Source organism: Mustela nivalis, assembly GCF_964662115.1.
Source record: "Mustela nivalis genome assembly, chromosome: 17".
Taxonomy (NCBI): domain Eukaryota; kingdom Metazoa; phylum Chordata; class Mammalia; order Carnivora; family Mustelidae; genus Mustela; species Mustela nivalis.
This window is the reverse complement of record NC_139036.1, coordinates 7,400,655-7,424,693: the sequence shown is the minus strand read 5'-3', so window position 1 is coordinate 7,424,693 and position 24,039 is coordinate 7,400,655. Positions and strand designations below refer to the sequence as shown.

Sequence of the window (24,039 nt, the reverse complement as noted above, 5' to 3'; positions counted from 1 at the left end):
CGGCAGGGAGCCTGCTTCCTCCTCTCTCTCTCTCTCTCTCTGCCTGCCTCTCTGCCTACTTGTGATCTCTGTCAAATAAATAAATAAAATCTTTAAAAAAAAAAAAAAGAGTTCCAAACCTGACTACACGAGGGACCTGAGTTCAAAACCAAGGCTGATGGGAGGACAGCACCGCTGTGTCCTTTGGATCTGCCCTCTCTGGGAAGGCCTCCACTTCACACTTCATCTGCAACACTGCAACATTCAAGCAACCTTAAGAAGAGCCCAAGAGCATGGCTCCACCCAGCATGGATTTCTTAATGAAGCCACATGATCCAGCCAGTCAAGTAAGAGCAGAAGGCACTGGAATCAAGCTTCAACTTAAAACCACACAGCCATGACCTCTGCACCCACAAGCGATCTGGAATATCAGCACTAGCACTGCACCGTCTAAAACTCAACGACATTGCCTAAGCACTCCATACTCTCAGAAAGGAGCTTCTCCCATTTAAGGCCACTCCTGCCAACTCTCATTCTAGTGCTTTCAGAGCAGTGGGCAAGAACAATGTTTAAAGACTAAAATGAACTTCATCCAATGAGGTTCACAGCTCCCACCAGAATTATTGAGTAACGGAACTTCTGGTAGAAAGGGCAAGGTGTCTGTAGCGACAGGGCAAATGAGCAAGCCGTCCTCTCCTCTGCTGAACCCCGCGCTCCCACACATGCAGCTCTGCCCGGATCAGGGAGGCCTCCCCACTCCCCAATGAGCAGACGGAAGCCCCCACACTGCTCAGACAAGGACGGAGCAGGGGGCTGCTGATGGGGGCAGGAAGAGGGGGCTCTGGGGTCCCACCAGGCAGGAGGGTTGACCTAGGTCTCGACTCCCAAAGGATGCAGAAGGCAAGATCCAAATACCACGGGAGAGGCAGGAATGCAGGAATCAAGATCAGGTTACCAGCCTAGCATCGATCCGGGGCACTCAAATCAATGCAACAGGAGAGCTGGAAGAGTAGAGAAAACACCCTGAGGGTTGAAGGAATAAGACCAATTAGGCCCAAGAGCAAGAAAGGGAAAACACTCGAAACCCTTGAGGTCGATAACTCAGGCTGACCTAAGCACCTAACCTCAGACAGCCAAGCTGTCTCTCTGATTTAACAGAGATAACTTCTCAAGCAGAAGACTGAAAGCTCATCTGTAAATATCAACAGTGACAAGCTCAACACGACACCTTCGCATCCCCACCGACCTGCCCGCCATCCATGCCACAGGCCTTGGCTCCGGGATCCCCACTCTAAGTACCAATCCCAGTCTTCCATCTTTAGGGGCATCAACTGCATCCCCTCAGAGTCCCTCTCATCTGCATTCTTTTCTACTCTCCCTGCCAACAAGCCCACAGACAGACACAAGCAGACCTTCAAGAGTCAACCTGGACACGGTTTATTAGGACACAGCAGGGAAGCTGGAAGTCTAGCATGGGTGCATGGTTTATGCCACAGGCAAGGTCAGGTGAAGGACATGCAGTCAGGTCCTGAAGGCTCCCTCTGTCCGCAGCCTGCCTCTGTCATACTGCTCCATTCCAGGACACGGGCCTGAGCTGCGGCCAGAAGCCACTCTTCCTAACGCTTTACTCCTGCATCCCGGATTTGCTCTGTCATGCCGATTCTGATCATCTGTGGACCAGACTGAGGGGTGTTTCTCCCAGCTCCCAATTTCTCTGACCCTAGCCCAGAAACGTAACCATCAATCCCTGGTTATTCCACTGTCATGCAAAATGGACCCTTAAATAAACGTAATTTGCAGAGGATGCTGAGCGAAGCCCTACGCTCCCAATCAGAGTGGAAGGCTATCCTTACCAAGCTTTCAGAAGATCCTAGGGCAGGAATGGCTTTGTCCTCTGCAGCCCCATGACTCAGTCTTTCAAAAAGTTCGGTAAGTCAGTCATAACACTCCCACTCGCAAAAGACTTAAGACTTCTTTCCCCAGGCATGTGTAATTGAAACTGGGGGTTCAAAATTTTCCCTGTCTTAGGGCCTAATGCAGAGAACCTCACTGGCAGCTTGAAGAACTGTCCTCAGGCCAACGGTCATGAAACTGGTGTAAGTACAACTCTTACATATGCTGGGTGTTACCTTGCTGAATCTGAATTATTAGATCTTAACTGATTTTTAAGTTACGTCTTAACCGATTTTTAAGTTACTGTTTCTGGTAACTAACAAATCATCTTTTCAAGCATTTCTTCCATGTGACAAAATAAAACTGGGGAAGGGCTCCCTCAAAACTAAAAATGAGGAAGAAGAAGAAGAAGAAAAATCAGTCTAATACCACATTTCACTTTTGTTTAGATACTGCAAATAAATCTTAAGGATAATGTATTTCTAAGATAAACTTAATGTTTAATCAAGTAATCCTGCCCTATTAAAGTGCATATTAAAACACTGGTATAGAACCGCTTCAAGTGTGTCCTCCTTTTACCAACAACAATGGAAAACTCATGGGAGTGTGAACCACTACCTCCCATTCTTTTAAATCTCTATAGTCCTTATCTCAAAGCTAAACACGATGGGTGCTTAGTCATCAAACTATCTACATGGAAAATGTCAACTCAATTCCCTAACCACACGCTGCCTGTGTGTGTAGCTGCCTGTGTGTGTACTTATCAATCTGGTCCGTGGGCCTACCTGATAAAGGAACAAACTCTCAGGTGTGACAAAAGGATAAGCTCTTTCAGAGACCAACAAGACACACTTTTAGAAACTGTAGGGGTGCCTGGGTGGCTCAGTCTAGGTTAAGCATCTGCCTTTGGCTCAGGTCATGATCCCAGGATCTTGAGATCAAGTCCTTCATCAGGTTCCCTGCTCAGCAAGGAGTCTGGTTCTCCCTCGGCTTCTGTCCCTCCCTGTCACTTGTGCTGTCTCTCTTTTTCAAATAAATAAATCTTTAAAAATATAAAAATAGTAGACATCATCTATCAATCATCAAATTGGTATCAAACCTTAATGTGTATTAAGGAAGAAACCCTCTTCAAGTATCATACAATGTCATGGAATCCGACACTATGCCCTGCCAACATGTCAGTGGCTACGTCCTGTCACCACCCTCCCCAGGCTAAACTAACACGCTGGCTCAGGAATTCCAGCGGATCGACAAAAGAGACAGTATCAACTGGCAGGTACAGACATGACCATTACCAATCTGTAGGTCCTACGACCACCTCAGAAGTACTTCTTAAGAGCTGGGATTTTAAAGGCATTCTAATAGGGTTCTCAAAATAAGGTCAGATTACAAGTAGAAGTCAGCAATTTCCTATATTTGCCCTTAAATTCCTTCGAAACTCAAGTAAGCATTACAGAGTTCAAATCAAATTAAGAAAACCTTTTCTTGGGGCGCCTGCGTGGCTCAGTGGGTTAAGCCTCTGCCTTCAGCTCAGGTCATGATCTCAGGGTCCTAGGATCGAGCCCCGCATCAGGGTCTCTGCTCAGCGGGGAGCCTGCTTCCTCTTCTCTCTCTGCCTGCCTCTCTGCCTACTTGTGATCTCTCTCTGTCAAATAAATAAATAAAATCTTTAAAAAAAACACTTTGTTCAAGTCACAATGAAGCCCGTTCCTTCTTTACCTTGAAAACCTACTGACCACGGCTCAAGTCTATCCAGATAACGAAACAGATTACGATATTGATCTACATGGTAAAGCAGAGAACACAGACTGAGAAAAGCAGTACATAATTATTTACAAGTCCTTTCCCTAGTATCTGCAAGAAAGTTTAGAACTTCAGTTATATAGGCTAGCTCTCCCTTAAGACCCAGCCAAGGAACAGCAGATGTCACCTGCAGAGAGTACATAAGAGCAATGCAATCCTCATCCGAGAAAATCTAAAGAAAATGACTTTCCACTTACACTGCAGTGGCATAAAACAAAAATGGGAAAATCATTCCACACTGCAAGGAAGACACTATTTTATTTCAACAGATAATCAAAACAGAGGCCTTAGCCTGTGCTTCTATAGAGGTCCCCCAATTCTAGGTAAAATCTTGTCTCCGTTTGAGTCATGCTAAGAAAAAAGCCTATAGGTGTCAGCACATTGCAAAAGAACTATGACCAAAAAACAAGGCTAAGAGCCCATCAGGAGAATCATAAAATTCCCCCCCGCATCATTAATTTCCCTTCAGCTTCATATGACCCCCCCAAACAGAAATGCTCAACAATGACGGAGGCAAAAAGAGAGGAACATTTTGCTCACAATAAACTTCAGCACAGATAGCATTTCACATTAATGCGATACAAATCCACTCCCAAAGTCAGTTACGAAACTGAGGCTCCTCCCCTGTCAGGTCACTGTGACAAACTCTCCCGATAGGGCGCTGACAGGAAGCTGACTAGCTCAGACTGTCAATTAGTAAACTGAGGCGTTACTGGTTCCCCTACGGATTTTAAGTTGGACAAGGGAATGGTTGTATCTCATTAGTCCTTTTTCTTTTTAAACTCCCACCCCCAACACTGTCGATGTTCCTGTAACATCTTACACACAGCAAACATCTGTTCAATGTCTAAACAAACAGATGAAACACATTACAGTTACATGGGCCCACAGGCGTCGGATGGAAACCATCCGTTCGTAACAGGTACCCCCATCAGCCTGCCAGGTACAGTCTACGGCCTGATCTCCATTTCTGGCCATTCTTGACTTTCTTTCTTTCGTTTTTAAACGAGCATATTATATGGTATGGCACTCACAGTAAGGACAGGAGGAGACAGCATTATCACAAGGTATGCATGTCGATACAACTTTCCAACCGGGGAACAGGGCAGTACTGATGGAGACGAAATAAACAAACAGGAGCCGAGCCGGTCAGGGCCGAGTAAGGTTGAGGTTAGTGGCAACAGCATGTGCGTGGTTTCCAGGAAACCTTCAGTAAGACTGCTGTTAGCCCTAGCCCCGCACCTTGCCCAACCCAGTGCACTGCCTCTTCTTCCAGCTCCCCGCCTGGCTCAGTGCAGCACTGCCCTGCTCCCAGGGGTGCAGCCGCCCGGCCTGAACTCACCTTGGCAGTGGAAGGGCCTGAAGTTTAAAACACGTTAATGCATCACGCCAAAAGTGCAGTGAACATGCGCGCTTCATACACTCGCGTTTCTGGGGCAATAGCAAATGTTTCACCGACAAGACAACCATTGTACAAAACACCCTCAGAGGATTTGGAGAAACAGTCTTACAAACACCCGTGTTTACCACACAAGCAAGAACAGAACAATAGGGATAGCGCTGCACCCAGAAATCGCACCTAATGGAGGAAAGTGCCAAAAAGAATGACGGGCATCACCTACTTTAACTGCCATTATTTGCCCACTTGGTTTGTGGACCATTTTGTTGACAGAACCATAAGCTCCTCGTCCAATTTCTCCAAGGTCTTTCAAGTCCTCCGCAGTGAAATCCCAGTGCTGCTCAGGGGAGATCTTCAGTTTTCCTGACGATTCAATGCTGTGTGTTCTCAGTCTCTCTCTGTTAAAATATTGGGAAGCAATTTTTCCACATTTTAAATAGGTTTTGACGTTTTCTTATAGCTAGCACTGATGAATGCGTGGGAAAACGTTTTTCAAGCTGCTAACACCCTCTGACCTCCAGGTTTTTGGAGTTGTTTTGTTTACGTCGTCTTGGTTTTTTACACACTGAACTCAATAAGAAAGGCCTAAACTCAGGGAGTCAATAAACACAGCTTTAATGTGATTCAGAAAACCAAGTTTCCAGTTATTGAAGAAAGTAATTCTGTAGACCAGTTTTCATGTCCAAATACAAGATCTTTTCCAAACTGTGCAAAACTGCGTTACCCAGTGCAAAATCCCAAGAGCTACGAACCTCATTTCCGAACAGTTCTTACCCTGCCTTACCTGATGATAATAACCCCAGGCCCTCCATTCTAAGGACAGCCGCTCCTGAACTTGGCTGCATATTAAAATTACCTGGTGTGCTTCTTAAAATGCAGATGCCCAGGTATCATCTCACAGCAATTAAATTAGAGTATCTGGGGGCAGGAGTAAAAAAACAGTATTTTTAAAGATCCCCAAGTGATTTTGGCAAAGTTTGGGAAATAGGACCCTACATACTGCCCTGTTCCTGCCCATACCACACTGAGGTAGGGGGTAGTCAAATGAATGGCCAGCTGCCTCCAGGAGAAAAACTGTCATGTACCCATCAACTCTGAACCCTTCAACCTAGATAGAGCGATGAGGTGAACCAAATGATGTGTGGACAAAAATCTCATTATGGATTTTCGTTAAATTAAAAAACCATCTCCAAACTTCCAACCTGGAGATCAACACATTAACTCGTAACCATGCTTTGTAAAAAAGCAAATCCAACGAAAGACATAAAAACAATCTCATTCCTCTCTCTGTGCTCCCGTCCCCCTCCCGCCCCCGCCCTGCCCCCGCCCTGCCCCCTGACACCAATGTGTAGGAGTGAACTATATCAAAACTAGAGTGTGAAAACTGAGTATTTACGCTAAAGATACAAATGTAGTCATCCGAAGGGGCACACGTACCCGAATTTTATAGCAGCAACGTCCACAATAGCCTAACTATTAGGAAAGAACCTAGGTGTCTATCAACAGATGAATGGATAAAGATGTGGTATACACACACACACACACACACACAAACACACATACAATAGAATACTATGCAGCCATCAAAAGAAATGAAATCTTGCCTTTTGCAATGACGTGGATGGAACTAGAGGGTATTGTGCTGAGCAAAATAAGCCAATCAGAGAAAGACAATTATCATATGATCTCCCTGGTATGAAGAAGCTGAGAGGTAAGGTGGGGGGTTTGGGGGGTAGGGAAGGAAAAAATGAAACAAGATGGGATTGGGAGGGAGACAAACCATAAGAGACTCATAATCTCACAAAACAAACTGAGAGTTGCTGGGGGGGGCGGAAGAAGGAGAGGGTGGCTGGGTTATGGACACTGGGGAGGGTATGTACTATTGCTGAGTGCTGTGAGGTGTGTAATCCTGACCATTCACAGACCTGTACCCCTGGGGCTAATAATACATTATATCTTAATAAAAAATAAAAAATTTAAAAATTTTAAAAAAAATCTGATCCAGGAACACAAGCAAGAAAAATTTACATGCTTGGTTATTTATTTTTCGTCTTCCAAAATTTAGATACATCTTCTCAGGTTAGCAGAACTGTTTTTTTGTAGCTACTTTAAAGGCTCTCAAAATATCCAGAATTTCAAAATCATTTCCCCAGAATTGCTGTCTTTACTAGTATTAATAGTAACCACGATTCAAGGTCATAGCTCAAAGATTATACACTTTGTCCAAATAACCAGGTAGTAAGCCGGCACTCTGACTGCTGGATTCCCAGGTCACAGTAAGTCGTAATACCAGCTGTTTTCACACAAGTTATTTTCTGTTTACAACATACTTTCACCAGTCGACCCTAGTGACTAATTTTCTTAGCAATCTTTTTCATGATGTAGAAATATCCTAACACAAAGGAGTTCATTTGCAAATGATTATTGTTCTATGATCACTCGCATGTAAACACCATCTCTGTGACTCAGTTTAATCACTGGTGAAACAGCACCAGCCAATTGCTGAGTGTAGCTGAAAAAGAGTTAGTTTAAGTACCGTGCAAACTGGAAGTAACATTTTCACATTATTCACTAATTCCTGGGCGTGGCAGATGGGCTTTAAGGTGCTCCCTGTGAGCTGCATTTCCCTGGGTTCACAGCTCTGTGTAAGCTCCTTTCTCGGAGTGTGGACAAGACCTGCAACCTGTTTCTAGCCTACAGAATATGGCAAAGGTTGTCACTGCCATGAATACATTGCATTAGATAGCGTCTGTTGCTAGCCTTCCTGAGATATGGAGCATTTCACTACCATACAAACCACGGAATAACAAGTTGTAATATTAACTATTACTACAAGATCAATTTTTAGAATCACGGAATATCTCTTCGAATAGCTTGGCTTATTGTAATGTGCTGCATAGTTTCTGGATGAGGTCTTTTTTTTTTTTTTTTGAAGCAAACAGACTGACAGCTAAGGGATGCGAGTTTTCTCCCTGGGCTAATGCAAATATTCAAAAAACTGAGTAAGGTGACAGACGCACAACTCTGAACATAGGAAAGGTAACTGAACTGTATAGTGTAAGGAGTAGATTGTATGGTATGTGAATAATATCTCAGTAAAGCTGCTGAAACAAAAAGTGAACAGCAGAACAAGGCTATTCCCGAGTCCATCTTCTCATTTAACAGAAAAAGTTGTGAAAGTCACAGAAAAAAACATGCTATGGTTATGCCATCATGAAGCATGTTCATGGAGTCTCCACTTCCAGCAGGCTGGAGATCTTTCCTGTGAAATCGAATCCAATTTCACAGTCATTGTTTTAAAAATTAGTCCAATCCCAATGGCTTCCAAGGAAGGACTGGACAGAGATGCAGTCTAACCTGACTGTTTACCATTACATTAGAGCAGTCAACCACTGAGGCAACTGTACTAAGTGTCCAAAACCTTGGCTGTAGTTTTTTATCTTGGGGCCAATGTATCAAGGATTGACACATTAGGATTTAAGTGCTACTTCTACTAGAAAGGATCAAAAATTCCCAGATTTCATTATTAATATCTTACCTGAAAATCTGCTCAGCTCAACCCTACTAACCTATAAGTTACCTCCAATGCCTCCGCCTCATCCATAACTAAGTTCAGCCCAAGACCTTATATTTACTCTTACATTTGTCCTTCTAAAATGTATATTAAGTGCTCCACATGAGCAATTCCTAACCCAGACATCTCCCCATTCCCTCTGTTGGGCTCTATTCAAGAAACAAGCAAAGGACTGAGCTTCCAAGTCTCAAACTCACTCAAATCTCACACAGGAGCAATTCCCAGTCCCATATCTAACCATGTATACAGAAAAGTCCTTAAGTAAGTTGGTAACATTCTCCTTTGGATTTAGAGGTCTTTAATATGAAAACAAGTTAGAATGGACTTTGTCATAATTGGACTTGGAATTAGACTATCAAATGATATACATTCTAGTTTAAAAGTTAGCTATACACTTAATTCTTTAATGCCCACAGATCACAAGTCTGATTGCAAGGGCGCCTCTGATGAATATAGTATTTCCAACAGCAGCGTTTGGGGATGGAGACTAGCACCTGGGAAGCTGTTCAGATACAACTGATGTCACCATTCAAATATTTTCTCTCATAGAAAGGTAAGTAGAACTTTCAGGGCAGTAATAAACTTGGGTGAACTCTACAGACATCAACAGAAAGTTAAAATCTTAAAAAAACCATACACAATCAACTTTATTAATGGACTGGAGCCAAATTTGGAAAATCAACTCATGGACACACTGCGTCTTAGTAGCAGATGTGCTGATTAACATAAACAGGCTGGGTCCACGTCCCCTGCAGCTAGTATGTCCACGTTCCTTTTCAAGACTCTATTCCCTGCCTTTGTAAAGGGAAGCCACATGAATGACTAAAAAAAAATAAAAGATTTTAGAGCTTACCTCTCCCAATTGTTTAAGGGAACACTTGTACCCCCCATGCTTCATCTTTCCACAGAGAGGGATTGGGTCTCTCACTTGAGCCCTTACTGCTGACCAGTGAATATGGAAGAAGAAACTAAACACACTCGGTTCAAGTCCTCTCTTTTGAAGCCAGATGTCCTGCAGAGAGGATACAGACACTCTGGCTGTCCCTCTGTCATGCCTTTGATAAGAGGCTGCCACTGAAGGGATGCGTAAGTCTAATTATGTTGAGGCCGGGAGGAGTTCGCGAAATATTCTGGCCTGAAAATCTGAGCTAAAATTTCCAATTTTATCAAGAATACAATGAATCTTGGTTCAGTTCACTTGGCTTTGGCTCACGTTCAGGTCATGATGCCTTGGGCTCCACCTCAGGTAGGAGTCTGCCTTGGATTCTTTCCCTGTCCCCCCACTTGGCCCCACGCTTACACAAGTGCGCTCTCTCTCTCTCTCAAATAAATAAATAAATACTTTAAAAAAATACATATGAAAATCTTGTCATCTCCCTATGTCTGGTTCCTACATCTCTCCCAACTGATGCCAAACACAAATCAAAAGGAGGCTTCTTCATTTTTTACTAGACCTCTACGTAACCAAAACCCCAAATTTTCAAAAATGTTAACAAAGTATTGAATAATAAGAAAATGAAATCCAATCATACAAATTCTAGAGTTTGGAGAGAATAAATGATTTCCATGTGACGTAAGAGCTTCCAGGTGCCATGAGTTTCAGAGCTCTCCACTGACCCAATAATGTGCAACCAACTCCCGTCAGCCCCCTTGCAGAAGTGCACAGAAGTACAAAAGACAAACACTTTCGTGACCTGCGTTATACCTGTAACTTCAAAGTCCTGGTTTATTCCACTTCTAAAAAAGTTCACCAAGAGGCTCCAGGGCAACAAGGAGATTATGTGCAGTCTGCTGATGGTGACTTCTGTCGTAAGACAAAAGTTCTGTCCTAAACTAAATAGCAGGCCTAGAGAGAAAATATATGAACAGCAGAAAACACACTCGTGATGAAGACCGGGAAAATGTAAAGACCAGCAAGCAGCAATGTAAAACTGCCATTAGCTACACTCTTACTTCTCTCTGGGATATCACTTTCTTCAGACCAGGGGCTGTGTTTTATCAGCAATTACTTCTAAATCTCTCTCCCTTTCCCAGTTCTCTGTGGATAATTTCATAGAGTATCTTGAGCTGCCTTCAGTGAATGCTCCACAGGGTTCCACCTTCAAGCACCTGACAGTCCAATGGGGAACTGAGTCAGCTGCCACCCAACACCCATCCTCTTCTTCTCGATAAGGTCACCATCCTTTGCTGGGGCAGCTAACATGCTGTACTTCCCAGCTGCTACAGAATGAACTGTGCCTGAGCCCTCACCCCTCCCACCAAAATTCACATCAAAGCCTTAACCCCCAAAGCGACTACTGGAGACAGGGCCTCTGAGGAGGTAATTAAGGTTAAATGAAGTCATAAGGATGGAGTCCTGATCCAATAAAGGATTAGTGTCCTAGAAGAAGGACACCACACAGCTATTCCCAGTGGAGTCTCTCCCCCAACCTCACACACAAAGGTCACATGAGCACCTACCAAGATGGCGGCACCTACAAGCCAAGAGAAGAACCCTCCGAATGAAACCCACCTTGTCAGCACCCTGATCTGCCCAGCTTCCAGAACCACTGGGTATGAATTTCTGTTGTTTAAAACACCCAATCTGTAGTTTGTTATGATGGGCCAAGCTGACAAAGAATCAAACTTCCTGGCAGTAAGAAGCAGCAATATAAAGGGGGTATTTAAAGGAGCTGACTCAGCTGGAAGGAAGGTCTTTTTTTCCTTTTTTTCTTCCCCCCCTTCTCCTTCTTGTTGCCTGGAATGTTGGTGATGACTGGAGTTCCAGCCACTCTCAGGTCCTTGAGAAGGAAACTCATGTACTGAGAATGAGGAAGCAAAATATTGAAGATCTCTAGACTCTAATGACCATGAAGTCATTACACCAACCCTAGGCCTGCCTACCTCCAGACTGCATCTACAGAAAGAAAGAAACTGTCTTATTTAAGCCGTCATTTGTCTTCACGTTGTTTATATGAAAACTGATCCTTTCCACTTAATACAGCCCGTAACACCATTATATTTCCCAGGAACTGTCCACGAAGGAGGTATCCAGCATCCCCAAGTAGTGGGGAGGGAGGGAACAGGCCAGAGTTTGGTCATCACGATGACTGGGAAGTGCTATGAGCACTTCGTGGCTGAGGGCCAATGATGCCGACTGGCTTCAGACCCACAGAGCAGTTACAAACAGGACAAAAACAGGAATAAAATCCTTAGTTCTGGTATCCCTGATTTCTTATGGCCCATCTAAATCCCATACCTAATCTTTTGTATATGTTGTGTGCAACAACATACACACAAAACAATGGACACAGATGCTATGGGCATCGCAAATAAGTGGAATAGGTGTGTTTTTTAACAAAACATGCAAAATGATGGGTAGAATGCTCGAATCTACGCAATATAGACCTTATTAAAATATAATTCGATATACAGAAATTACTTTTTGAAATCAGGGGATTATCTTGTTACCTGAAAACCCAAAAAATAAGTAAATTTTATTTTTAAAAGGGGGGGGGCGCCTGGATGGCTCAGTGTGTTAAGCCTCTACCTTCGGTTCAGGTCATGGTCTCAGGGTCCTGGGATCAAGCCCCACATCGAGCTCTCTGCTCAACTCTCTCTCTGCCTGCCTTTCTGCCTACTTATGATCTCTAATAAATTAATAAAATCTTTAAAAAAAATAAAAATGTATAAAAAAGAAAACCCCAAAACTATAATTTCTGAGCCCACGTGTCAGCATGGAAGTCCTTTCTGTACCCTCTCTGATGGTCAATCCTCCGGAGAGAAATGACCCATGTGTCCCGTTACTCCTTAACGAACTGACTTGGAGCCACTGTGTTTTAGCTGTCATCTTTTTACTGACCCAGACTAATTTCCTGTAGAAATTAGTAGAAATCCTGTAGAGTCTAGAAATCCTGTAGAGTCCCTCCCCCACCAAAAAAAACAAAACACTGTGACATAATGTTCAGAGCACTCATCAGACTGGTCACCAAGAAAAGCTTACTTCTATGTAAATTGTCTAAAAAAGCTGCCCAGGGCTTTGCACACAGGTAGGTGGACCTATTTTCTGAAGAGTCACAGCTGACAAAGCCAAGGTTACCTGGGGCAGCTCTAGCCACACCCTCCTCCCCCTCTCTGCTAAACCCAGTGTTCCGCTACACTTGTCAACAGGACAAGTACTCAAACCTCTTTTTCCCACCAGACAATGTCACACAGACTAAAGCCACACAGACTAAAAAGGAAAAACAGAAAACTCAATCATAATCCAGAACAAACTGCTCTCAACAACTCAGTATATATACCCTTTGTGTCTTTCTGGCACAAAATGAGATCTCACGCCTATTGCTTGACAGACCTCACCTCGTCTGTTTCTGACCTATTAACCATGACCTGGTCCACACAGTTACTGCCATGCTGCATGGCCGGTCGGCCCAAGTCAGGGCACCGGCTGTGGGTGCCCACAGGGCCCGGGCCATGCACGTTCTCCCTCACACTGACCTGAAAGGCGAGAAGGGTAACATCACTCTTTAAAGTGGCATTCTGATTTCTTACCCTTAGAGTCGGACGTCTCTCGCCATCCGGTGAACACGTGGCTCTTCGTGGGTTAACTGCCTGAGGGAACACCCCCCAGCCCTCCTTGCCCAGCACTTGCCGTTGCTGCTTTGGACAGAAGTCCTTTATTAACAGACAGACTGACTCTTGGTCCTGCATTGTAAATATTTCTCCAGGGTGCTGCCCACCTCCCCATTCCATTTATGAATTTAAACATGTAAAAAATTAGAGAGTGCCTGGATGGCTCAGTTGGTTGAGCACTGGTCTCTTGATTTCAGCTCAGATCCTGATCACAGGGTCATGAGATCAAGCCCCGCATTGGCTGTGCACCCAGAGTCTGCTTGAGATTCTCTCTCTCTCTCTCTGCCCCTTACGCACTGTCCTCCCCCCACCATGTGCACAGAGGCAGCACTCTCTCCCTCTGAAATAAATAAAATCTTTTTTAGAAAATTCAAAAATGTGTATACTTTCAAATCCATTACTCTGTTCCATTCTTCTCTTCTGCGGTCACTCAGTATCATTTACGTTCGCTTCCGCGTGTGATACAGACTTCATGCCACCGCTGCGTTTCCAGTTTCCTGGCAATCATCTTTTCTCCTCTATCCTCCTATCAGTAATCCTGTTGCCCATTTATCCACTTCTGCACAATCTGCCAATGCTTTTTTTTATAAACACCATGATGTCTTCTACTGTATTAGGAATGCTGCAAAATATCACATTCAGAGATGCTCTTTCTCAAAGTCATGAGGCTATGGCTCCCGAGTTCCCTAATTCCCGCTCCCATCTCACAAGGAGGATCCGTGTGGCACTTGGGCTTGGGCTACTGCACAGCATCAGCACACAGACCTCCTCTCACACCGGGAACAACTACAAAAAACAGAAAGAATATGAGACGGTCTTGAAGACACTGGACACCAGACAACAAAGAGCAGTGAACGCCGACAGCCAACAGACAGGAAATACACAGGGGAGCCCTGTAACTGCCCCCAGCTTCCTGTCTGGAAGGGCCCACAGTCTGTGATGGGGGTCAGGGAGATCCTGGGCACCTGAGGAGACCAAGGTAGCTAGAGTCCGAGACATAGAGTACCAGATAAGAGAGAGCTGCAGAGAAGAACCCCACAGATATGCGCAGAACCCTCCTTGGGGTTCCCGCAAAGTTCTCGCACTCTTACAAAGAAACCATACAGGTCAGGGAAAGAACCATCCAGAAGGATGAGAGGGGAAATACCCAGGCTGGAGGAGCACTCCGGATGCCCACCAAAGCTAAAATGCAAGACCCAAAGGATCCAACTATTTCCAATTAACTTAACTGAAGGACAAAGCTTTAAAATATTTCTAGGGATGCTGGGGCACCTGGCTGGCTCAGTGAGTTAAAGCCTCTGCCTTCGGCTCGGGTCATGGTCTCAGGGTCCTGGGACTGAGCCCCACATCAGGCTCTCTGCTCAGCATGGAGTCTGCTTCCTCCTCTCTCTCTGCCTGCCTCTGCCTACTTGTGATCTCTCTCTCTGTCAAGTGAATAAATAAAATCTTTATTAAAAAAAAAAACATTTCTAGGGATGCAAAAACAGAGGCACCTAAGTGGCTCAGTCAGTCAAGTGTCTGCCTTCAGCTCAGGTCATAATCTCAGGGTCCTGGGATCAAACCCCACTTGGGGCTCCCTGCTCAGTGGGGAGTCAGCTTCTCCTTCTCTATATGCCCCTCCCCCTGTTTATGCTCCCTCTCTCTCTCAAATAAATATATAAAAATCTTAAATTAAAAAAAAAAAAAAAGAATGCAAAACCATCCAGCACTCAGTATCTGGCTGCAATCTAAAATTCACAAGTATGCAGAGAAGCAAAGTAACATGCCCCAAACTGAAGAGAAACATCGCTCGGTTCTAACAGATTTAGAAATAACAGGGATGCTAGAATTGGGAGACAAGGACATCGAAACTGTGTGGATTACTGTCTTCTGAGTGCTCGAGACACTAAAGGAAAGAGTTAATACATTAAACGAACATGGAACATGCAAAAAAACAAAAACAAAAACAACAAAAAAAAAAACAAAGCAAATGTCTTTAAGGCAAAGCTATAGCAGGGCAGAAGGAATCTTTGGGTGATGGGCAGGTCTGCCAACTTGCCTGCAGGGGTGGTTTCACAGGTGTGTGCACATCAAAACTTAGCCAACAGTACACTTCAACCATGCACAGGTAATTGAATGTCCATTATACCTCAACAAAAGTGAAAGGAAAGAGAAAGAAAAGGAGAAAGAGAATGTCTTTGGGCCTCACTCTCCTTGTGTGAAAGGGATTTAGTTGTCTATCACGTATCTATAGTTCAAACCATGTCTATAGTTCTAGCCCCCCCCCCCCCCGCCCGGGGCTCAGCTTACTGCCAATCAGAGAACGCATTGCTCCAAAGGCAAATTCTCCTTTTGTGATCTCCTTGTTCTCCAATACCGTACTCTTCAACTGAGAGTAGCAAATGTAAGAACATAATCCTCCGTTTATATCGCTACTATGACCCTTCTGCCCACCCACAGTTCTTGGAATGACCGCCCTGCCCGGATACGATGTGCCTGCATCCATCCCGCCTCCCTCCTCCCTCCCTGTCCCATGCTTATTTTCCGGTAGTCACCAGTGAGGGGGAGGGCAGACAAGGGGTAAAGGTGCTCTGTCTTTGAAACCAGTGGCTCTGAAGAGGCCACCTTTCTTCCCACGGTCTATAGAAATGCTCTTAAGAGAAACCCTCTATAAATTTTTCTTTGTTCCTACAGAGATCCTACATAGGGTTTAGCATCAAACTGTCTTATTTTCTGGGTTTCATATATTCATCCTTGTTTCTTAATAAATACTTCAGCAGGATACTACTACTCCTACATCATTTTGTACTAAAAATCTGAAATTGCTTTTATAAAGTCAGAACTTTTAGTCCCCGAGGCAAGTAAGAAGCAAGAGTCTTAACTACTTTCCATTCCCCACCTGCAGCTTCTGAATTATCTTTTAAACACCTATGAATCATTCTCAAGCTTACTTTTATTATTCGGGGGGAGGGGCATTTATCCCAAAGAGTCAATGAGAAAAGATGATTTTATAGAAATAAATTTTATTAACAGACACACTTAGGAACACGTGCTATTTTATATAATATACCTACTTGAAACCGAGGGTATTTCTGAACCTCTTACAATGCCTAAGTTTTAGCTTGGATGAACCATGATCAAACCAGTTTAACTTAATACCAGTCTATGCTTTAAATCTTAACTCATTCTATTTCCTTATGTGTACTCTAGATGCCAAGAGAAAAATACAAGTTAAAATCTAACTGCAGTTGAATTTGAATCTTTCTATGAAGTTATCTACGCTGAAGCATATAATTCAACATGTGTGGTAGTTCCTAAACAAAATATTCTGTGAAAGGGGAAAAGCAGAAAACTTTCATCCCCACAGCTTCTGGACCTTTCAATTTGGTGTGTAAGATGCACACGGTCAGAGACGAATAGGAAGCAATCAGAAAAGAAATACAGACTTCATCCAGGTTTATCCTCCAGGGAACTCCGCCTGAAAACCCTGGACTGGGCCCACAGATGCTGAGATCAAGAAACACCCGTCCATGGCCAAGTCCTGACCTACAGTCCCAGCAGTGTGTTTGGGCTTTTTGTTCTCGCCGCTGCTTATTCCAGATGAACCCTAATGGGGACCCACTTGTAGCCATCTTTGCTTGACTCTTCAGAGAATTATCCCCCCAGAGTCTGCGTGAGAGGTTTCCTTCTAAGGGGCACAGGTGAGGCTATGGACAATAGGCCAAGGCCCCCAAATGACAGCATACAGGGGTTTTCCCTGCAGGTCTGCATCTACGCTGGAACCCCTCGTCTACTACCTGATTGATTCTTCACCATGGCATGAACATTTCTCCAGCATTCCCAAACACGCCCCAGTGTGCTAAAGGAAGCAGCCCAGGGAAGCCAGGACAGAAGCCTATTCCCTCAGTCACAGGAGGAGAAGAGCACAGACGCCTCCTGCCCATGCCAGCAGCTCATACTGTCCCACCATGACACAGACCCCTCCACGCAGGGGCAAGTCTCAGATTCCCAGACCTGTCTGTGGCTGCACACGTCCTGCGCTACCACTCCTGCACAGCTTACGAAGTTTATTTATTCTGAGTCACGCATGTATTCCCCACTGCCCTAATGTAGACAAGAGTCTCCTTCCTCAAAACTCTGTCTTTCATTAGAATGCCAAATCCACTGGGTTGTTTTTTTTCGGGGTGGGAGCCGAGGAGATACTGGTCTGAGGCATCCGACCCTGCTCTTCCTCAGTTTCCCATGAATATTCTGGTACTTTTCCTCCTGTGATACCCTGGGACAACGACCTCTACCCTGCTACTTGTGTTCGCATCCCCGAGGCTGTCTGCTCTGATTTTAACTGCGTCTGTCCCACCCTGTCCTTGGAAAGTGAGTGTAACCTTCTCTCCAGCAGGTCAAGTCTACTGCAGAGCATATGCTCCATAGGTTTCCACAGGACACCGGCCAGGAGCTAGCAGCTACTCTTGACACAGAACATGGCCTGAGAAGCCAAAACCCAGTTCTTCAACACCACATGCACTGGGCTAAATTGGGACCCCATCCATGCCTCTCCTCCCCAACAACAGATTTGTCCATTTGGAACCTCAGAAGGTGACTTTGTCTTTACAGATATAATTGAGATTCTTGAGAAAAGGTCATCCTGGATTCAGGTGGGCCCTAAATATAACGGCAAGCATCCTTGCAAGAGACAGAAAAGGAGACAGAGACACAGCAAGACACAGGGAGACGCAGGGAAGAAAGCCAAGCGAGACAGAGGCAGTGAGTGGAGTCATGCTACCACAACCCAAGGACAGCCAGGAGACACCGGAGCTGCAAGGGAAGGAAGGATCCTCCTCAGAGCCTTTGAAGAGGCCTCATCCTGCCAACACCCTGATTTAGGACTTTTGGTCTCCAAAACTACAAGAGAATAAATTTGTGGTTTTAAGCCACTAAATCTGAGATAATTCGTTACAGCAGCCGCAGGAATCCAATACACCATCTAAACCACGAGTCACCGAACTTCTTCTGTAAAGAAACAGATAGTAAGTATTTTAGGCTTTGTCAGCCAGGCTCTGTAGCAACTACACAACCAAACAGATGTGGCTATGGTCCAATAAAACTTTATTTACAAAAACCAGCAGCAGGCCACATTTGGCTCCCGAGCTGCGGTTTGCATCCTACATGATCTAAATGACATCTATCGTTAAAATGATCTACGTCGTACCTATTCATTTTTCGTATCCTTCCTCTTTCAAATTTACAATATTCTCTGGGAGAAAAAGAAATTCCAGTCATGTGCCCAAATCTTATAGCTTTTATTTCTAAAATTTCATCTCGAGACCAATCTCTGGCTTTTTCTTAACCCCAATTCACCCACCCCCTGACACACAAATCAACAGGCAGTGAAAACAGGGGTCTGATAACCCACCGTGGCTCTCTCAACTCGCCGGTAAATAAATATATTAAGAGGCAGCAAAGCTCGAAGCCTCAGGCAACCTTCCCATCTACATATCCTTCAGCAAGTAACAGCTAATTACCTTAGCCCATTTCCTCTTCCTGGACATGAGAACCTGATTCCCCAACCCTGCCAGTGCCTACAGATCTTCCTTTGATAAATGTCTCCTTGTGCTCAGAACCTTCTATTATCTAATTAGCTTGATGTGTGTTTTCTCCCCTTCTTTCATTACCACATTCTTCTTCATTTATCTCTTGATTTCCTCCCAATGCTACCAAACATGTCTTTTCTCTCCAAATTATTTATTCCTCCTTTTCCCCTAAGCACCCTCCATTTCATCAAGCCAGCATACAGCAAACATGCCTCAGGCTGCTCTACGCTCTCCTCAGCATATATCTATATATGTAACTCGCAAGCCTCTTTAGACAGGAAAATAAACAGAACACATACCCTGCACACCACTGCAACTGTTCTTCTCTGTCCGTACTGTTGGGATCTCTAGATGAATACTGCTTTATGCATCCTTCTGCAATGCAGCTCTGTTAATTCCGGAAATTTCCACAGTAAACCGGGTCTGTCAGTTGCCATGGAAACTGCCTGCTTCCTGGCACTACTAACGAAAATGAGTATCTTTGCTCAGATTTAAGATAAGGCAAAGGGAAGAATTAAGAAAAAAAAGAGACAGGCAGACATATGCCCAGAAGAGTTGCTCAAACACTCCAAATATAAATTTCCAAATCCTGATGTTCATATCCAGTGAACAGGAAATATTAATTACACGAATCCGCAGAGCTTTGAAGCAGTACTGATTTACGAAGCAGACAGCAACATCTTACAACTAAGGGAGAGAGTAACAGTAGAGAGTGTGAGATCAGCGTTCGTGTTTGCATCTTGCTGCTATAGATGGCACAGTCCCTTTGAGTTGAACGTGGGTCAGCTGTACTGACAGCTTACCCTTAGAGGGTTTTTCTGGGCCATGTTTCTTATAGAGAAAGTTAAGAAAACTACCCTCAACCAACAGGTTACAAGTTTTCTTAAGATCTTTTCCCTGCCCAGGCCCCACTCTCCACTGGTGGGTAAAAACCTTTCTTGCTAGCATATAAGGAATCGGAGTCCTTAAAAGTTTATCTCAAGAGGAGGCACCAAGAAAGCCACGTTCCTAGGACTCTCAGAGCAGGAGACATAGCTGACCATAATCCTTTCCACCTGCCCTTGGAAACAATGCGTGGTTTCTATGACATCACACTGAATGATCTGCTTCCCACTTCTCAAGCATCTTTGTTTTCTTTGCCTATAGCTCCTCTCCTACTCAACCTCCACATGCTAGATTTCCTGGGGGCTCAGCCCTGGATCCAATTCCCTCATCAAGATACACTCCTCCCAGACAACATTAGCATCTATGTGCTCACAGTTCTCAACCTTTACTCTCCCACCTCCCCTCCTCTGGGCAGAAGAGTCATATTTCCAACACCAGAGCGTATGCAGTATTATCTACTTGACTTAACAGGTTATTTCATGGGCTTCTCAAACTTAATGTATGCCAAGCTGACCTCTTGCTTTTCTGTGTTCTCACCCACAGACGCTCCACACCCCGTCATCCTCATTTCAGCAGTGGCAACTGAACCCATCATTCAACCCAGAATTCTGGAAGTCACTGGGAACATCATCCCCTCTTTACCATCCACATTCAAATTGTTACTGATTTTTGTGAATACTACCATCAAAATTCCTTTGGGATACGTCCATTTCCCTCTATCACCGCTGTCATCAACCTGATGTCATTATCCTTCCCTCTATCACCGCTGTCATCAACCTGATGTCACTATCACCCAGCAACACTACCACATCACCTCCCAAGGACTCCTGAACTCCTTTCTTGCCTCCCTCCAACACATACTCTGCACAGCAGTCAGAATTCTCGGCTGGGAAGTGTCAGATGGTGTCACTCACCTGCTTATGATCCTTGCACAGCTTCCCACTCACTCTGAGTGCCATCCCAACTCCTTACCAAAAGGCCCCACATTATCTAGCCCAGGACTACCTCTCCAGCCCTGAATCACCCCTGATCACATTGGCATCTTTTCGGTTCCATGAAGAACTGAATGTTTCTCGCCTTGACATCCTGCCACCCTACATATGTACACTTGGAACACTCATCAGTCCCTTCCCTAGATCTAGTAAAAGCCTACTCAGGGTTCAGAAGCCTTCAAGGACTACTTCTTTACCACTTCCATTCTAAATCAAGCCCCTTTAATACGCTCTTACAGCTGGTCCTTTTCCTTCAACAGCATGTACACTATTGGTAATTATACACATGCACACACAGATTTGCTGTGTCACCCCTAAACCTTAAGTTCCATGAAGTGGTAAGGAGCATCTCTTTTTTCCAACATGACATACCCAGTGCCCAGCACAGTATCTAGCAGACGGAAGGCATTCAATGAACACTTGCTGAATGTACAATGGAATGCATACAGGGCTGCTCTGGTTTCAGACAGCTACCAAGGCAGTTTCTCACAAAGCTTCACTGCACTCACTGCTTGGACTCTATGAGATACCCCTATAACCATCCCCTAAGCTCCCCGTCCTTTTGCATCCATTTAAAACCCAAGATATGGAGGAACGCAACCCTGGCATCTGACTTCAGCAGCTCCTAGGCGAGGAGAGAGGCACCAGCAGCCATCTGTGTGGACCTGCAATGCTTCTCTGTATTGATGGCTCTCAGCCACGGGCAGTTTTGCACTTCCAGGGTCATGGGGCAACGTCTGGAGACCATCTGCACTGTTACTACTGGGAAAGGAGATTGCTACTGGCATCCGGCTGGGGGCCAGAGTCAAGAGACACCAGTAAGCATCCTGCAGTGCCCAGGCCAAGCCTCCTGTAACAAGAATTATCCAGGCTAAAATGTCAGTAGTGCCAAGGTTGAGAAGATCAGCTACTTCCAGTCTCCCAAGATAGGAATAGGGCCAAAAACTCTCAGTCTAGGAAGGAAAGGACATACGTAATCAAAAAAATGTGACATTTCATGGGCACCTGGCTGGCTCCGTTGGTGGAGCATGCAAATCTTGACCTCAGGGTTGTAAGCTCGAGCCCCAGGTTAGGTGCAGAGATTACTTAAAAATAAAATCTGGGGGATGCCTGGATGGCTCAGTGGGTTAAGCCTGAGCCTTCAGCTCAGGTCAAGATCTCGGGGTCCTGGGATCAAGTCCCGCATTGGGCTCTCTGCTGGGCAGGGGGCCTGCTTCCTCCTCTCTCTCTCTCTCTCTGCTGCCTCTCTGCGTACTTGTGATCTCTGTCAAATAAGTAAAATCTTTAAAAAAATAAAATAAAATAAAATCTGGGGGCATCTTGGGTGCACATTTAAACATCCGACTCTTGTTTTTGGCTCAGATCATGACCTCAGGGTCCTGAGACTGAGCCCTTCATCAGGCTCTGAACGCAGTGTCTGCTTGAGTTTCTCTCCTTCTGCCCCTCCCCCCTCTGCTCCTGCTCTCTCTCTCTCTCAAATAAATAAATCTTCAAAAATAAATGGTTATCAGTATGGAACTCATTAAATACATAATACACCTATACAAACATAATGAAAAGATATATAAACTGACTTCTGAAAATGAGTAAGATATTTAGAAATTTCTTCAAGATCTACTAAGTGAAAAACCAAGCTACAAAGTATGTACTAAACTGCTTTTTGTATAAATATTTTCAAGGATTTATATCAATTATTATATATTTTGATATATAAGTTTTTCTCAAAGGACATATTACACTTAATGGGGTTTTATTTTTAGAGAAAATATTTGGTCTCTGCCGCCAGCTCCTGGCACAGAGCTCATCTGTCCCTAGTAACAGATGAGAATTCTGGTTATACCACACACTTGTTAATATACTGTGCGTGGGCTCTTCAAGTTTTATCCATTCGGGGGGGGGGGTGTAATAATGTCAGATAATAGAAAATATATATATTTAGTCTCTGCCCCCAGCTCCTGGCACAGAGCTCCTAAAACCCTTGTGATCTCCTGAGCGGTTAAGAACACTGGCAGCATCTCTTGTTCTAAACTGACAATCCTGGAAGCTCCAGAATGGGACCAGTCACCACGAAGGCCACGCCAGGATTAGAACTTTGGGATTTTCAGTCATACCCCATCGCCACCTCCAGAGAGGGGAGAGCGGCTGGAATGGAGTTAATGATTTGTCGTACCTACATGACAAAGTCTCCATAAAATCCCAACAGTAAGGAGCGGGAAGAGCTTTCGGCTTGGTAGACACACACACACACAGACGTTCTGATGCTTGGGAGCCTCCTGTGGCTCATCCGTTGTACTCCTCATCTGGCTGTTCATCTGTACCCTCTATCACGTCCTTGAATAAAGTGGTAAAGCTAAGTGCTACCCTGAGTTCTGTGTGCTGCTCAGCAAGCAACTGAACCCCAGGGGGTTGCTGGAACCTCTGGTCTCTAGCCAACTCGACAGCACAGGTGACAAGACGCTTTGGCTGGTGGCTCAAGCAGGGAGCAGAGGAGTCTGGTGGGACAGAGCCTGGATGCCAGGCTCTGATGCAATCTGATGCCACCCCTGCACAGTGTCCAAACTGAAGCAAACCACAGGACCCCCAGCTGGTGCTGGACATGTGCTTACTGTGGTGGGAAAACCCCCCAACACATCTGGTGACCAGAAACGTCAAAGTGAAGTGTTCTGTGGGAGAAGCAAAGGATACTCCCAGGGAAGAAATACACTGAACTGGGTGCTTCCCTAAACACACGTGGGAAATCTGAGTTTTCTCATTTGCAAATGGGTTCTCCTTGTGGTTTTTATTTGCATTTCTCTAACTACTGATATTGTGAAGCATATTTTTCATGTACTTATTATCTACTCCCAAACCTCCTTTGTGAAATGCATTAAGTCTTTAACGTGTATTTTTAATTGGGTTCTTTGTTTTGTGTTGTACTTCATTATATATGTTAAAGGCTTTTGCAGATAAATAAACTATGAATAGTTTTCTCCCAGTTAATAGTTGGGCAACTTCTTTTCTTTTATTTTTTTAAGATTTTTTTTTTAAGATTTTATTTATTTATTTGACAGACAGAGATCACAAACAGGCAGAGACGCAGGCAGAGAAAGAGGAGGGAGCAGGCTCCCTGCTGAGCAGAGAGCCCGATGTGGGGCTCGATCCCAGGACCCTGAGATCATGACCTGAGCTGAAGGCAGCGGCTTAACTCACTGAGCCACCCAGGCGCCCTGGCTACTTATTTTCTTAAGAAATTTCTGAAGAATGGGGGTGCCTGGCTGGCTCAGTGGGTGAAAGCCTCTGCCTTCTGCTCAGGTCATGATCCCAAGGTCCTGGGATCAAGTCCCACATGAGGCTACC

At 44.6% G+C, this 24,039-nt stretch overlaps 1 protein-coding gene across 8 annotated transcripts in view; it reads right to left on the bottom strand.

Moving 5' to 3' along the window:
* Positions 1-24,039, bottom strand: part of MAP2K4 (mitogen-activated protein kinase kinase 4) — a 132,619-nt gene that overhangs the window by 59,369 nt on the left and 49,211 nt on the right. For 4 of the 8 annotated variants that reach the window (XM_082708444.1, XM_082708446.1, XM_082708445.1 and 1 more), the window contains one exon: positions 5,298-5,472. The exons of 1 other annotated variant lie outside the window; for it this stretch is intronic. In XM_082708444.1, coding sequence (XP_082564570.1) covers positions 5,298-5,472 — 175 coding nt within the window. Of the gene's footprint in view, positions 1-5,297; positions 5,473-13,178; positions 13,287-13,645; positions 13,915-19,125; positions 19,189-24,039 lie in introns of those variants that run through there. 3 more of the 8 variants (XM_082708451.1, XM_082708447.1, XM_082708448.1) reach the window with 3 other exon arrangements.